The 12,667-nt window shown below is 46.1% G+C and overlaps 1 protein-coding gene across 2 annotated transcripts in view; it reads left to right on the forward strand.

Moving 5' to 3' along the window:
• LOC131755871 (proton-coupled amino acid transporter 2-like) overlaps nt 1-12,667 on the forward strand; it is a 97,324-nt gene that overhangs the window by 64,147 nt on the left and 20,510 nt on the right. For both annotated transcript variants that reach the window (XM_067033414.1, XM_067033413.1), the window contains 4 exons: nt 4,664-4,829; nt 7,920-8,010; nt 8,630-8,718; nt 9,266-9,361. In XM_067033414.1, coding sequence (XP_066889515.1) covers nt 4,666-4,829; nt 7,920-8,010; nt 8,630-8,718; nt 9,266-9,361 — 440 coding nt within the window. In that variant the 5' untranslated portion in view covers nt 4,664-4,665. The remainder of the gene's footprint in view (nt 1-4,663; nt 4,830-7,919; nt 8,011-8,629; nt 8,719-9,265; nt 9,362-12,667) is intronic.

The following is a 12,667-nucleotide window of genomic DNA, read 5'->3' on the forward strand; positions in this document are numbered from 1 at the left end:
ATTTTAGGTTGAGGTTTCCTTTAGTATATTTTCCCCAATTAAGTAAGCATTTGTTAAGTATAATTTTCACAGGTAACGTATGTGAACCAAGCTGGGGTGTTAGTTGGAGGTTGGCAAATCTGTTGCTCCTTTTTTTTTTATTTTGAAAGCTTTGTTGCCCATTCTGGGTTGGTTTGTCAGGATGAAACTGCTACTGATGATTGTGTGGTGGGCCAAGGTGCTGTCTGTGAGCTTAACTCCTCTAGGTGTCACCCTAGAGTCGTTTCCGCTCTTTTACATGTCTTAGCTTTTCCCTTTGGCAATCTAAGACCGCCGTGGTTGCTCAGATCACTGAGTGGCCAGCTCTTATACGTGGTTCCCCAGAGGAGCAAGTTTTTTAAATTAAATAACTGGGTTTCCCTATGGAACTGTTACCTGGTATGAAGACTTGCCTCCACCACTCCTGCAAGTTTCTCAGTTGCCTGAGAAAGCCATTGCTTGCCGGGAGGAGATGTCCCTTTTCTTCTTCAGAGCTGAAAACTCTCATGTAACATTTTTAATTTTATTCTGACAAACTCAATTAAAGTAGCCACTTCAAGGGACAATAACAGGCCAGTCTCCTACCTAATCACTCAGTCTAAACCTACTCAGTGTTTTTCAACTGGGGCAACCCAGGTACCTTTCTTGAAACTAAGTTCACGGAAGACCTACTCCTCACAGGGAGGAGTTTATCCACCACTAAATAAAACTTAGGATCATCAGCCAATAACGGGAGATCCAGGACCCAGGAGAGACTCAACCAAATTCATCTGGAATCACTGAGGAGGCAGACAGGCACAAGGGGCCTCTGCTAGCACCAAGACCCTGGATCCTTATAGAGTTCAAAGGAGAAAAGTCTTCTCTGAATCCTTTCATGGTCACCAAAACTGTTGACTGAAAGAAAAATGCACAACTTAAAAATTGCGAGTTAAGATTTATTCAGGAACCTTACTGAGGACTGTAGCCCAAGAGCCAGCCTCTCAGATACCTCTGAGGTATCTTATCCAAAGAGATAAGGGAGGCACCAGGATATATGAGTTTTTCTGCTGGAAAAACAAATAAAAACATAGTCAAACATCAAAAGATAATCACAAAGAACACACATCTCAAGCTAACAATTTTAGTGTTTTTCTTTGTATGGGAAGATGCAAGCATCTGAGTTCATTGAATTATTCTTTAGATATGCATCTTAACTATCTAGAGCCAGTCAAAGCACAGAATGCTTCCTGAATTTCCTTCAGGGTGCACTGTCAGTGGGCAAATGCAGTGGCTAATGACCTAATCCTTGCAGAACTGGAATGGCAGGCCCTAAAATTCATTTGGAAATTTGATTGATGCATGAAACCCCAAAGTCTTGAACCACATAAACTATGTACATGGGAGGGGTTTTTTTGTTTTGTTTTAATTCTGGAGTTTCTACTGTGCTCAAGGGATATAAGGGAACATGGGAATAACTAAACAACAGCTTCAGAGGCTTGGATTCAAATCAGAGCCCTGCCTTTAGGCAAGTGAAGTAAACTTTTCTGAGCCTCGGTTTCCTCATCTAATGAGGATAATAAGAGTGCCTACCTTATGTAACACACTTAGTCTAGAGCTAGGCACATGTTAGTGTATTATCATTTTTATCCAGGCAACAGGAGAGCCATAGTAAACAACCACAGGCTATGAAAAGGTGCCTGAGGAAACAAGGATGGGGTAATAAATTCCACCTGAGTATTGGTTTCGTTGTTGTTTTTGAAGTCCCTAACTTCCAGCCCCAAAGAGTACTTGTGTTCATTTCCACCAGATTATATTGGGTTGGCCAAAAAGTTCGTTCAGGTTTTTCTGTAACATCTTACAGAAATCCGAACTTTTTGGCCAACTCAGTACAACTTCAGGCAAAGCATTCCCCAGCTGTCTGCCTCAGTTCTCTAATCTATTAAAGAGGGGCAATTCTTCCTAGTCCATAGAGTAGTGGAACTCAAACTCTGGCCAGTATCAGCACCACCTGGGGAACTTGGTAAAAATAAAAAGGCCCGAATTCTCCCTACTTCAATAAGTCTGGGTCTCTGTGTGCTTTACTATCTCCCCAGATGATTCTGATAACACACCAACTTTCCAAACTGCGATAAAAGAATAAAAAACACAAGGTTCTCTGTTTACTCTAAAGGGTCGTAAATGATTCTCATTACTTAAATCCCATTTGTTGCACCTTCTATGGAGAGGTCAGGCAGTTTAGGCTGTCCTCACATAAGTTGTATGTGCCCCAACCCAAGAGGAGCTGGACCTGCATCTCAGCATCCAGTGGGAATGAGAAGCACAGGCCCTGGGGTCCTCAGTCCTTCCGAGGTCCTCTATAATCTAGTACCTATTTCACCAAGGGGGAAAAGGGAGCAATACCTTTCCCAGGATCACAATAGCTGTATGGTAGAGCTGTAGTGGAACCCAGAGCTACAGATGCCTGGACCAGTGTTAGAAGGGCTTATTTTTGAGGCTCTCATCCTGGAAGAATCCCTCTTGCCTGCTGACAGGTGGTACAGCAAGTTGGAAGTCTGCAGGCAGTGCCCTGCAGGTTTTCTTGTAGGTGATGATATCTGGGAAGGGACCCAGCCAAATTCTGATATTCCAGCAGCCCTGTTCCCAAAGGCTTGAAGATTAACTTAGGGTTCTTCTCCAAACCTGGAGAGGAAAGCAAGAACTAGTCTTTTTTTTTTTTTTTTTTTTTTGGCCGCACCGCATAGCTTGTGGGATCTTAGTTCCCTGACCAGGGATTGAACCTGGGGCCACCACCTCAGTGAAAGCGCCAAGTCCAAACCACTGGACAACCAGGGAAGTCCCAAGAACTATTCTTATATCTGAACATCTCAAGACAGTCTTATTTACTGATCTTGTTGGCTGAACAAGAAAAAAGATCTATTGGTGGATGAGATCTGAGATTAGCATCACATTATGGAATCTCTGTCGCCCCACAGGCCAGGAATACTGCCATGTAAATGGTGCTGGACAAGGGAATAGAGGATGTTTCTCAAACCACAGTGAGTGTTTCAGCTGATTCAGGGCAAGAAACTTGAAGAGTGGGGCAAGGATTCAAACCAGTAGGTCAGTGTAGTGGTCAAAGCCTCAGCCTTCAGAGATAGAAAGATCTGACTAGGGTAGAGTGGGCTCTGCAGAGGATTTGCTGCGGCCTTGGGCAAGCTATTCTTTACTTCCCTGAGCCTCAGTTTCCACATCTGTAAAAACAAAATAACAGTGCTACCCAGAGAAGTAGACAGGCTTTGTGGAGTCTGAAGCTTATACCACTGGGAAGGGGATTGGGGGTAGCAGTAAGGGGTGGAGAGAGCCTCTTTAAGAAAAAGAACACAAAATTACAAATTCAAAATTGCATGTAGGACCTTGGAAAGGGTCCCATGTGAGGGAGGGGCCCAGACAAATCTGTCTCGAATGCTACCAGTTAGCTGTGAGACCATTTAAATAAAGCTCGTGGCACATGAGATGATGACGTGGGGAATGGTATGGCTTGAGTAAATGCTGTAATTTTGAGGGAGGAGGAAATTTTGGCCCATTCATCTGTCACTGAAGCAGAGATAATGACAGAGAACGGAACACTAGAGAAACCTCCAAAGCCTTCTTTAGCTGCAGAGTTCTGTCCTGACTGCCACATGTGACCTTAGGCAACTCACAACTTCTCCTGAGGCCAGCGCTAGGCTAAGGGTTGAACAATCTCTGCCTCTCTGCCCCTTTCCAAAAGAATCCCCACTCCTCTCTCCCTGGAGCCTCACAGAAGCTAAGAAGCAGTTCGAGGTGAGTAATTGCTCCTTTTTTTTCCAACTTAAGAAAGGGAGGTTCCAGAAGGATGCCTTAGAGCAGGCATGCAGCCAGTGAGAAGTGGAGCCCCTGCCCCAGCAGCGCAGGTGGCAGGGCGGGATAGATATTCTCTTGGATGTAGAAATAGGTTATTGGCTAAGAAGCCTGACGTGGGCTTCCCTGGTGGCGCAGTGGTTGAGAATCCGCCTGCGGATGCAGGAGACACGGGTTCGTGCCCTGGTCCGGGAAGATCCCACATGCCGCGGAGCAACTAAGCCCGTGAGCCATGGCCGCGGAGCCTGTGCTCCGCAATGGGAGAGGCCACAACAGTGAGAGGCCCGCATACTACAAAAAAAAAAAAAAAAAAAAAAAAAAAAAAAAAGAAGCCTGACGTGTTGAGCTCTCGTCCCTACTCTGTCACTTTTTTAGCTATGTGACTTTAGGCAGGTCCCTATAGTTCAGAGCCTGATTTCCTCATTAGTTAATTTATAGGACTAAGTGAGAAAATATAGGTAAAGCACTTAGAAGAGCATCTATCCCTTAGTGAAGTGATTAATAAATAGTAGTTATCAAAATGATCAGTGTCGTAGTCGCTGTTGCCGTTACTATTGCTAGGTAAGCGAGGATGACTCCCTCCCCAGTGCCCTCCCCTCCTCTCCTCCTCCTCCTGGCCGTTGCTCCTCTTCCACTGGGCTTCGTAGGGGCAGGAGGCCACCCTCTGGAGGAGGTGGGCGGAGCCTCGTTCCCGCTTGGCCAGCGCCTGCTAAGGCACAAGCCGCTGAGCTGGGGTTTGCACCTGACTGGACACCTTCTTGCTCAGTGCAGACCCCACCATCACCGGGCGCCCTCTCTTTGCGAACAGCCATGCCCATGACAGAGAGTGCCGGGGGTCCCCAGGGAGCTGTTGACCTCAAACTGGACCTCAAGTCCTCTTCCGAAAGTGCCAAGAAGTTGCAGAACAAGGATTCCGGTTTCTTGGATGGAAGCCCTTCTGAGTCGCCAGACTTGGAAACGACCAAGGGCATAACGTGAGTGCTCTTTTCTGCCATCCCCAGTTCTGGCTTCCAGCCTGGAAGCTTGCAGTGGCAAAAACCCTGAGGCGGGTGTGTCTGACCCCCAACCCATCGTGCAGCCTTGGGGAAACCAGAGCTGCAAAAGGTGCAGTCAGAGACTGAGTCAACTTGAGAACTTAAAGGGGCAGGAGGGGAGACTGTCAGAAAGCCCTTAGGATAGAGTGATCCAGCCCCCTGTCTGTTTGTTTTAAATTGAAGTATAGCCCTAGAGTCAGTTTTGCTCCTGGCCAGTCCTGATAATGTCCAGGAGAGGGGCAGAATCCCCAGCTTCTTGGTGGAGAAGGTGACACTTGAGCTAAAACCACAGACAACCAATCATTGCCCCCTTCCTGCAGTTACCCGGGCCTCTACTTCCATTGACAACTGCAGTGACAACATCAAAAGCACAGTATGTAGAAGAGTCTAGTTTCTTCCACCTCCCTGGGGTGTGTTTGGGGGGAAGAGGGAGGGTCACTCGTGAGACTTTCAAACCGTGATAACTGAAAGAGTTTCAGCAGGGAAGCCAAGCTCCAGCTCCCTTCGCCTCCACCATTCAAGCAGCGTGGCTAGTTCACTGAGGAAAAATGGGTGGGGCGACTGGCTGGCGTGGTGGTCAGGTTCCGCAGCTTTATGAAGAAAATGTTGACCCTGTCAGTGTAGTAGAAAGGTCACTTGCATCCAAGGTGTGAGTCTGCTCCTTCTTTCTCAAAGCCTCAGTTTTCCCCATATGCAAAATGGGGACACATTGTTGGCAGTGTGAATTTAAGGAGGTTGCCTGTGGCGGTTACATCTGAAAGGTTGAGTGTTGTGTGGGTCGGGGGACAGTGTGCAGCAAAGAGGGAGAAAGAGGCAGGCAAAGCTCCTCGCAGTGCCACCCTGCAGGACCATTCAGGGATGGACACAATGACTGACGTTGTGACCGGGTTCGCTAGTCCCCCAAGGTTGCTAAGAATTCAGGATCCTAAGGGTGAGATCTCCAGGCCTTGGGGCCATCCACTGCTGAGGTGGGCTATTTCTCCATCAGAGGCCTTGAGGGAACCAGTCCTGAACGGTTGGGTTGGAATAGTGACATCTTATGGAAAACGTGAACGAACTTTTTGGCCAACCCAATAAGATCTAGTTTGATGGTAATGTTAGCTACTTAAGAATCAAAGAAAGAAAGCAAGTCAGAACTAGCTCCTGGCTTGAAGGGAGGTAATAAACAGGTTGGGTAAGCATGGTACCTATGGAGTTAGCTCACCGGGGTTTGAATTCCCACTTTAGCTACTTACCAGCCTGAGCAAGTGATAGAACTTAGTACTCTAGTTTCTCCCCTGTGAAATAACAGTTGGCTCCTTCCCAGGGTGGCTGCAAAGGCGATTTGTGCAGGAAGCCCCCAAGCTTAGTGCCCATAAGCCAACTACTGTGACTACAGTGACGTTCCGAAGTCACCAAAGGAGTTAAGGCTAGAACCCAGGTCTCCTGCCTCCCAGCCCAGTGCTTTGCACAACTCACCACATTATTAAGTTGTATGAGTGGCCCAAAGTTAAATTCTGATTTCCTAAGTCCTTTAGTTAGAAATTTCCAAGTGACCCTTTGACCCTAGTTGCAAAACAAGCCCGTCATTGGAGGGCCATGGGGTGCAGTGCTCAATCAGCGATGTTGACACCCACAGGGAGAGAGAAAGGGATACAGAGACTCTCCACCCTCTTTTTCCCACAGTTTTTATCTTTTAACCCTTAACAAGTAAGTGGGCAGATCCTCAGGAAGCTAGAGGATTCAGGGATTAATATAAAGAACATTTATATTAGTTCCTGAATGTTTGGGGCAGTTCTTCCAAAAATATTCCTCCTAACATTCATAGAGGCTCAGCAAAGTGGACATGTTGCCCAGGGTAACACAGCTAGTTAAGTAGTAGATCAAACCAGTGCCCCCAAAGTAGAGGCGTGGAGTCTTAACCACTGGACCACCAGGGAAGTGCAGCCTTGGGTTTTAATCCCTGGTTTGTCCAACCCCAGAGACCAGGCTCCTTCCATAATAACCTCTGCTGTTCTTCATAGTAAGTCTCTTCACTTGGAAGGCTCTCATGGGGAATTTCCAAGGTTTCTCAAGTTATAAATGTTAACCTGATACTCATCTTAGTTTAATCTTGTCCAGGTACAAAGAGGTGTAAAAATAGGTTGTTTTGTTAATTCACCACCAGAGAGGATACCTCCCTAGAACTTTAGACCCGGTGGCTTAGACCTTGTCTTCTGGACCACTTTCACATCTGTCTTAAAAGTCTGAGTGTTGGGTTTTGTTTTTGCTGGAGGTAGGAGGAGACTTGCCATTCCCCAGTTTGATGTCCTGGCCTGAGGGAAAAAAAAATCCCTCTGGAGCCCAAACCCTAAATAACCTTGTCCCAACAGACCCCATATGAGGACCAAGTCATTTGACCTCTTCATTTCAGAAGTTACAATGATTTCTCTTTGCTGCCTGCCCTTTCTCCTTTTCTCTGAGTTCAGTCCTATATCTGCCACCAGTATTGTGACCTTGGGCTGTTTGCTGCCCTCTCTGAGCCTTACTTCCCTCAATTATGAAGTGGGGCTGTCCCTTTAACCCATCTCTCTCTGGGCTCCTTTCTGGAAGGCAGTCCAGTAGAAGTGGGATGAAGAACAAAGACTCTGAGGCAGTTCTGGGTTCAAATTCTGGCTCCCCAATATATCCTTGGATAAGTCATTTTAAAAAAATCTCTATTCCTCAGTTTCCTCACTGCAAAATAAGGGCAATAACCTGCTTCCTTGTCTTGACAAGAGGATTAAATGAGATAATACATGTAATCCTTAGCATAATGTCTGTTATATAGTAAGTGTTCTAATGGCATATATTGAGTGTTAGCTGATAAAATCAGGACAGTTCTGGGCAAACTGGGATGGTTGGTCACCCTACACGAGACCCAGAGTGCCAGCAAAGGCCGTGGAGACTGAGAGACAACCAGGAGCCCACCTATCCAGCTCAACTCAGGTGTGGGCACGCTGGGACAGAATGCCTGTTGGATCTCCTCACCTCTGCACACCCACATGCTCATGTCTTTTTCCTCTCCTTTAGAGCATTCCAGACCTTGGTTCACCTGGTGAAAGGTAACATAGGCACAGGGGTCCTGGGACTACCCCTGGCTATGAAGAATGCAGGCATCCTGGTAAGAGGGGCTGTCACAGGTGGGGCGAGTAAAACTGGATGGTAGCAAGGAGGTAGGAGGACAGCCTCTAAAGGTTTATAGTGGCCTACAGTGAGCAATCTTTCTGAAAGGCAGCTTGGTCCAGACTTGGAGTCTAGATATCTAGCCTAGGTTTGAGTTCTGGCCCTGCCACAGACTTTGAGTGGCCTCAGCAAGTCAGTTGTCCACTGTCCAGGCCTCAGCTTCCTCCCCTGTGGAATGCAAGGGTTGGACTATGACTAGTTTTCCAGCTGTGGTCTGTAGAGCACTAGCTCTCAGGGACACCTCAGAGGCCACTAAGGACCACAGTTCTGAGCCCTTACTCCTTCCAAAATACCCCATTGTGAATGCCTTTTGCACTTTCCCAAGTACGACTTGAGAGCATATTTGCAAGAATAGATAACATTGTAAGTTAACTATACTTCAAGAAAGAAAAAAGAAAAGAAAGAATTGCTGTTACTGCTAAAAAGGGTTTGCAAACCAGTTTGCTAGAAAATTCTTTGAGTCCAGAATAATATCTGCACTACCAAATCTCTCCTGGACAAGTTATTCACAAGTCCATTCTCTTCTCTCTTCCCTTGCCCCTTGGCCCTTCCTCCAGATGGGCCCTCTCAGTTTGCTGGCCATGGGCATCATCTCCTGCCACTGTATGCACATCCTGGTCAGGTGTGCCCAGCGCTTCTGCCACAGGTGAGGAAAACACCGTCTTCTTGTCACTTCCTTTGGTACTTGGTTCTCAGAGACATCCCAGAAGCATCCCACATATAACAAGAGTTCACTTCTTAATTTCTTCCAACAAGGCCAAGAAAAAGAGAAAAGCATTTGGGGCAGGGACCTAAATGAAGCTCTACCACATGACTCATTAGATGATCTCAGTCAGGCCATTGTGCTTATCTGCTTGGCTCATCTATAAATTGGGCATAAACAATCCATGACTAACCCTGCCTCAGAGAATTGTCATGAGGATCCAATGGGATCAAGGATATGAGAACTACTTTACCCCTGCAAGGTGTGTATTATTACCCATGTTATATAGTCACCATCCCACTTGACAGGTAAGGAAAACAAGCCACCAAGGAAATAATACCAGGTGTCAAAACCTGAACTAGAACTTGGGTTTCTGCCCCAGTGTTCTTTCCGTTCTAGCTGGGTTCTGTCTTGCTATGTGTCTCCTGACTTATCAGTATATTATCTTAATTTAAACTGCCTCTTGGTAACTATGCAGTCTCTCCTGCAGACTTAACAAGCCCTTTATGGACTACGGGGATACGGTGATGCATGGACTAGAAGCCAGCCCCAGCACCTGGCTCCAGAACCACGCACACTGGGGAAGGTACCTTGTTCTTGCTTTGCCCAAAGTAGGGAGGACATGTGGCTGTCAGGGATGCTGTCTTCCCTGGAGAGTTGGCTCATGTAACACAGAACGCTGGACTTCACATGAAAGGGATTCAATGGCAGTCTTCCTGATCCAGCCCCACTCCTTGTGTATACAGAGTTCTCATTCCTTTGCTATGCAACTTGAATCTCATTCACTTTTTTATTAAACTACATTTATCTAGTTGCGACTATGTACCAGGCCCTAGAAATACTGTGGGGAACAAGGCAAACGAAGCTTTGCCCGTGCAGAATCCATAGTCCAATGGGAAACACAGACCTTAAACAGTTTAGGACACAGTTACTTAATAGCACTGGGATAAGTACCATGAAGGAAAGAAGTACTAGTTGCTACCAAGCAGGTAAGGAGATGTACATAGGTTCAGGTAGGCTTCCTAGGATGGAACGGTTGATGAGTTCTGAAGGAAGGCATTCTTAGGAATGAGAGATTACCTAGGGAAAAGTGGGCAGGAGCCTGAAGGGCCTTCCAGGACGAGGAGCAAGCTATGAAGGTCCCGAAGCAAGAGGGAGTATGTGACAGTTTCAGGGTAAAGAACGACCAGGTAGCTTGAGGGCAGATAGGGAGATGATGCTGAAGAAGGATCCAAAAGGGCCCAAACAAGCTGTACATTTTGGACCCCCTTCAAGGTCTTGTTCTTTTCTTAAAAGCAACCAGGAAACCATTGGAGGGTTTTAATCAGAGGCTTTCCTGTTTTAATCATATTTGCATTGTCTGAAGATCTGTCTGGCTTTTGTAAGGAGAAGAGATTGTAAGGGAGCAAGAATAGACTTAGACCATGAAGAGGCTGTTGACAATGTCCAGGCAGGTGACAGTGATGGCTGGTTCCAAGCTGGTGGCAGTGGGGATGGAGAAAAATGAATCTGGTCATGATTTGGGTCCCAGGGTTGTGGGGAAAGGAAAGAAAGAGTCAAGGTTGACTCAGGCTTCTGATGACTTCTGTTTTGCATATTCAAGCAGAGATGTCAAGTGGGTAGTTACATGTATAGGTTTGAACCTGTCTTCATGCAGGAGACACTGAAGTCATCAGCTATGATGCCAGGGAACAGAAGAGGTCTCTTAGGGAGAGAGTATATAGTGAGAAGAAAAGAGAGAAAAAGACCAAGACGTTGAGGGTTCCTTGGTGAGCTGAAGTCTACCTCCTGCAGCCTCTACTTTTTTGCTTTTGGAGATGATGGAAACAGTCAACACCTTCTGTCTCCTGGTACTTGGGACTAAATCTACTCTTTTGTCTTTGTTTTCCCACCTCTCCCCACCCTGTCTGTCTACTCTTTTCTACTCACCTCTAGATTATCAAAGTCTCTCTTGAACTGCGATACCCCAAACTGCACTACCTGAGGTGTGCCTTGCCCACGAGCATCATGGGTCTGGCATGTCTCTTGACCCAAAGCCCATTCACATACTGAATTAATCAATTCAGCCTATGAGCAGTCTAGGAAGGCTATGGAATGATTTCTTGTGTTTTCCCAATTGTGTGACCCAAGAGGTGGCTTTTGCCTGTCACAACGCGTCAGATCCTTCTACTTATTGTTGGGCATGTAAGGTAGATTTTCCTGCTCTGTTTAGCAATTTCACTCTACTGATTATCTCCTCTCCTATAACTTGAACTTCTTTTTTGAACTATGGGCTCTTCCTCTCAACATTGAAATGTGTTCATGTATCTCCATCTTAAAAATAATAAAATAAATTAATAAAGCCTCCTGGACCTTATACCATCCTCTATATCATATTCATTATCTGATTATTCAACAGATATCTACTGAATACCTGCAGTGTGTCAGGAAGTGCTTTAGGCAGTGGGTTTACAATGATAAACAAAATGGGCACCTTCAAGACTGGAACTCACACTCTAGCTTTATGAAAGAATAGCCCCACCCTCTAATTTTACATCCATACACCCCGTTCACACCTCCTTCATGGGTCACCTGGCTTTCCTGTCCTATACTTCTACTGAAGTCCTTTCCACCAATGTTCTCTAGGGCACCTTCTTTGCCCTAGAGAACCTCCCAGCAGCAGTGGGTACAATTGACTGTTCTCTTCTTCAGACATTCTCTCTTCACTTGGCTTCTATTAAACCCTTTTTCATCCTAGTTTCCCAGCTACCTCTCTGGTCATTACTTTGCAGGCTTCTTTGTTTCTATCCTCTCTTTAAATGTTGGTGTTCTCTAGGGTTTGGGATGCTGCCTTCTCTTCTCACTCTGCACATTTTCCAACACTAATTTGCCTTCTCAAGGCTTTATCCATCACTGACAAATCAACATTTCCAGACCCCAGTATGTGGTTGTCTCCTGTAGGGACCTCAAGCTCAACAATACAGGTACTGAATGTGCCATTTCTTCCCCTTCCCCTAAAACCTGTTCTTCCTTCTGAGTTTCCCAGTTCATTTTGTTGTCCAAGCCAAAAACTTGTCACTCACCTTAAGTCATTTCCTTTTTCCTTCCCCTAGATGTAGGTGGTCACCAGGTTCTGTAAGTTCTAGTTCCCTAGTATCTCTTAAAATGCTTTCAGTTCTCTCACCCTAACAGCTACGTCTTTGTCCAGGTGGCTGCCATCTTTCACCTCCATTATCTGGTCTTCCCATCCTCAGTCTTGCCCCCTCCAATGGACTCTCCACATGGCAGCTAGAGAAATCTGCCTAATCCCTCTGCTGAAATGCTTTTTCCTCACTACTTCTTCACCATCTGCCCCTCCTCTTTATTCCTTTTTTCTTCTCTTACTCTTTCTTCCTCTTCCCAAAGGACTCCCGCTCAGGTATTGTTTTTTTCTACGAAGGCTGTCTGCTCTTTAGTTCGGGTAAAATGCCCTTTTTACCATGGCCCTTAGTGCCGTTTTATTATTTTTTTAATTAATTAATTTATTTATTTCTGGCAGTGCTGGGTCTTCATTGCTGCACGCAGGCTTTCTCTAGTTGAGGCGAGCGGGGGCTACTCTTTGTTGCAGTGCACAGGCTTCTCATTGCGGTGGCTTCTCTTGTTGCGGAGCACGAGCTCTAGAGCACAGGCTCAGTAGTTGTGGTGCATGGGATTAGTTGCTCAAAGGCATGTGGGATCTTCCCGGACCAGGAATCGAACCCATGTCCCCTGCATTGGCAGGTGGATTCTTAACCACTGCGCCACCAGGGAAGTTCCGCCATATTATTTTTTATCCATCTCACCCACTAGTCTCTAAACCACTAGAGGAAAAGACAATGTGTTATTTGTCTGTGTATCTTTGGTGCCTTATATGGTGTCTGGCACATGGTAAGGA

The sequence above is a fragment of the Kogia breviceps genome, chromosome 4, assembly GCF_026419965.1.
Source record: "Kogia breviceps isolate mKogBre1 chromosome 4, mKogBre1 haplotype 1, whole genome shotgun sequence".
Taxonomy (NCBI): Eukaryota; Metazoa; Chordata; class Mammalia; order Artiodactyla; family Physeteridae; genus Kogia; species Kogia breviceps.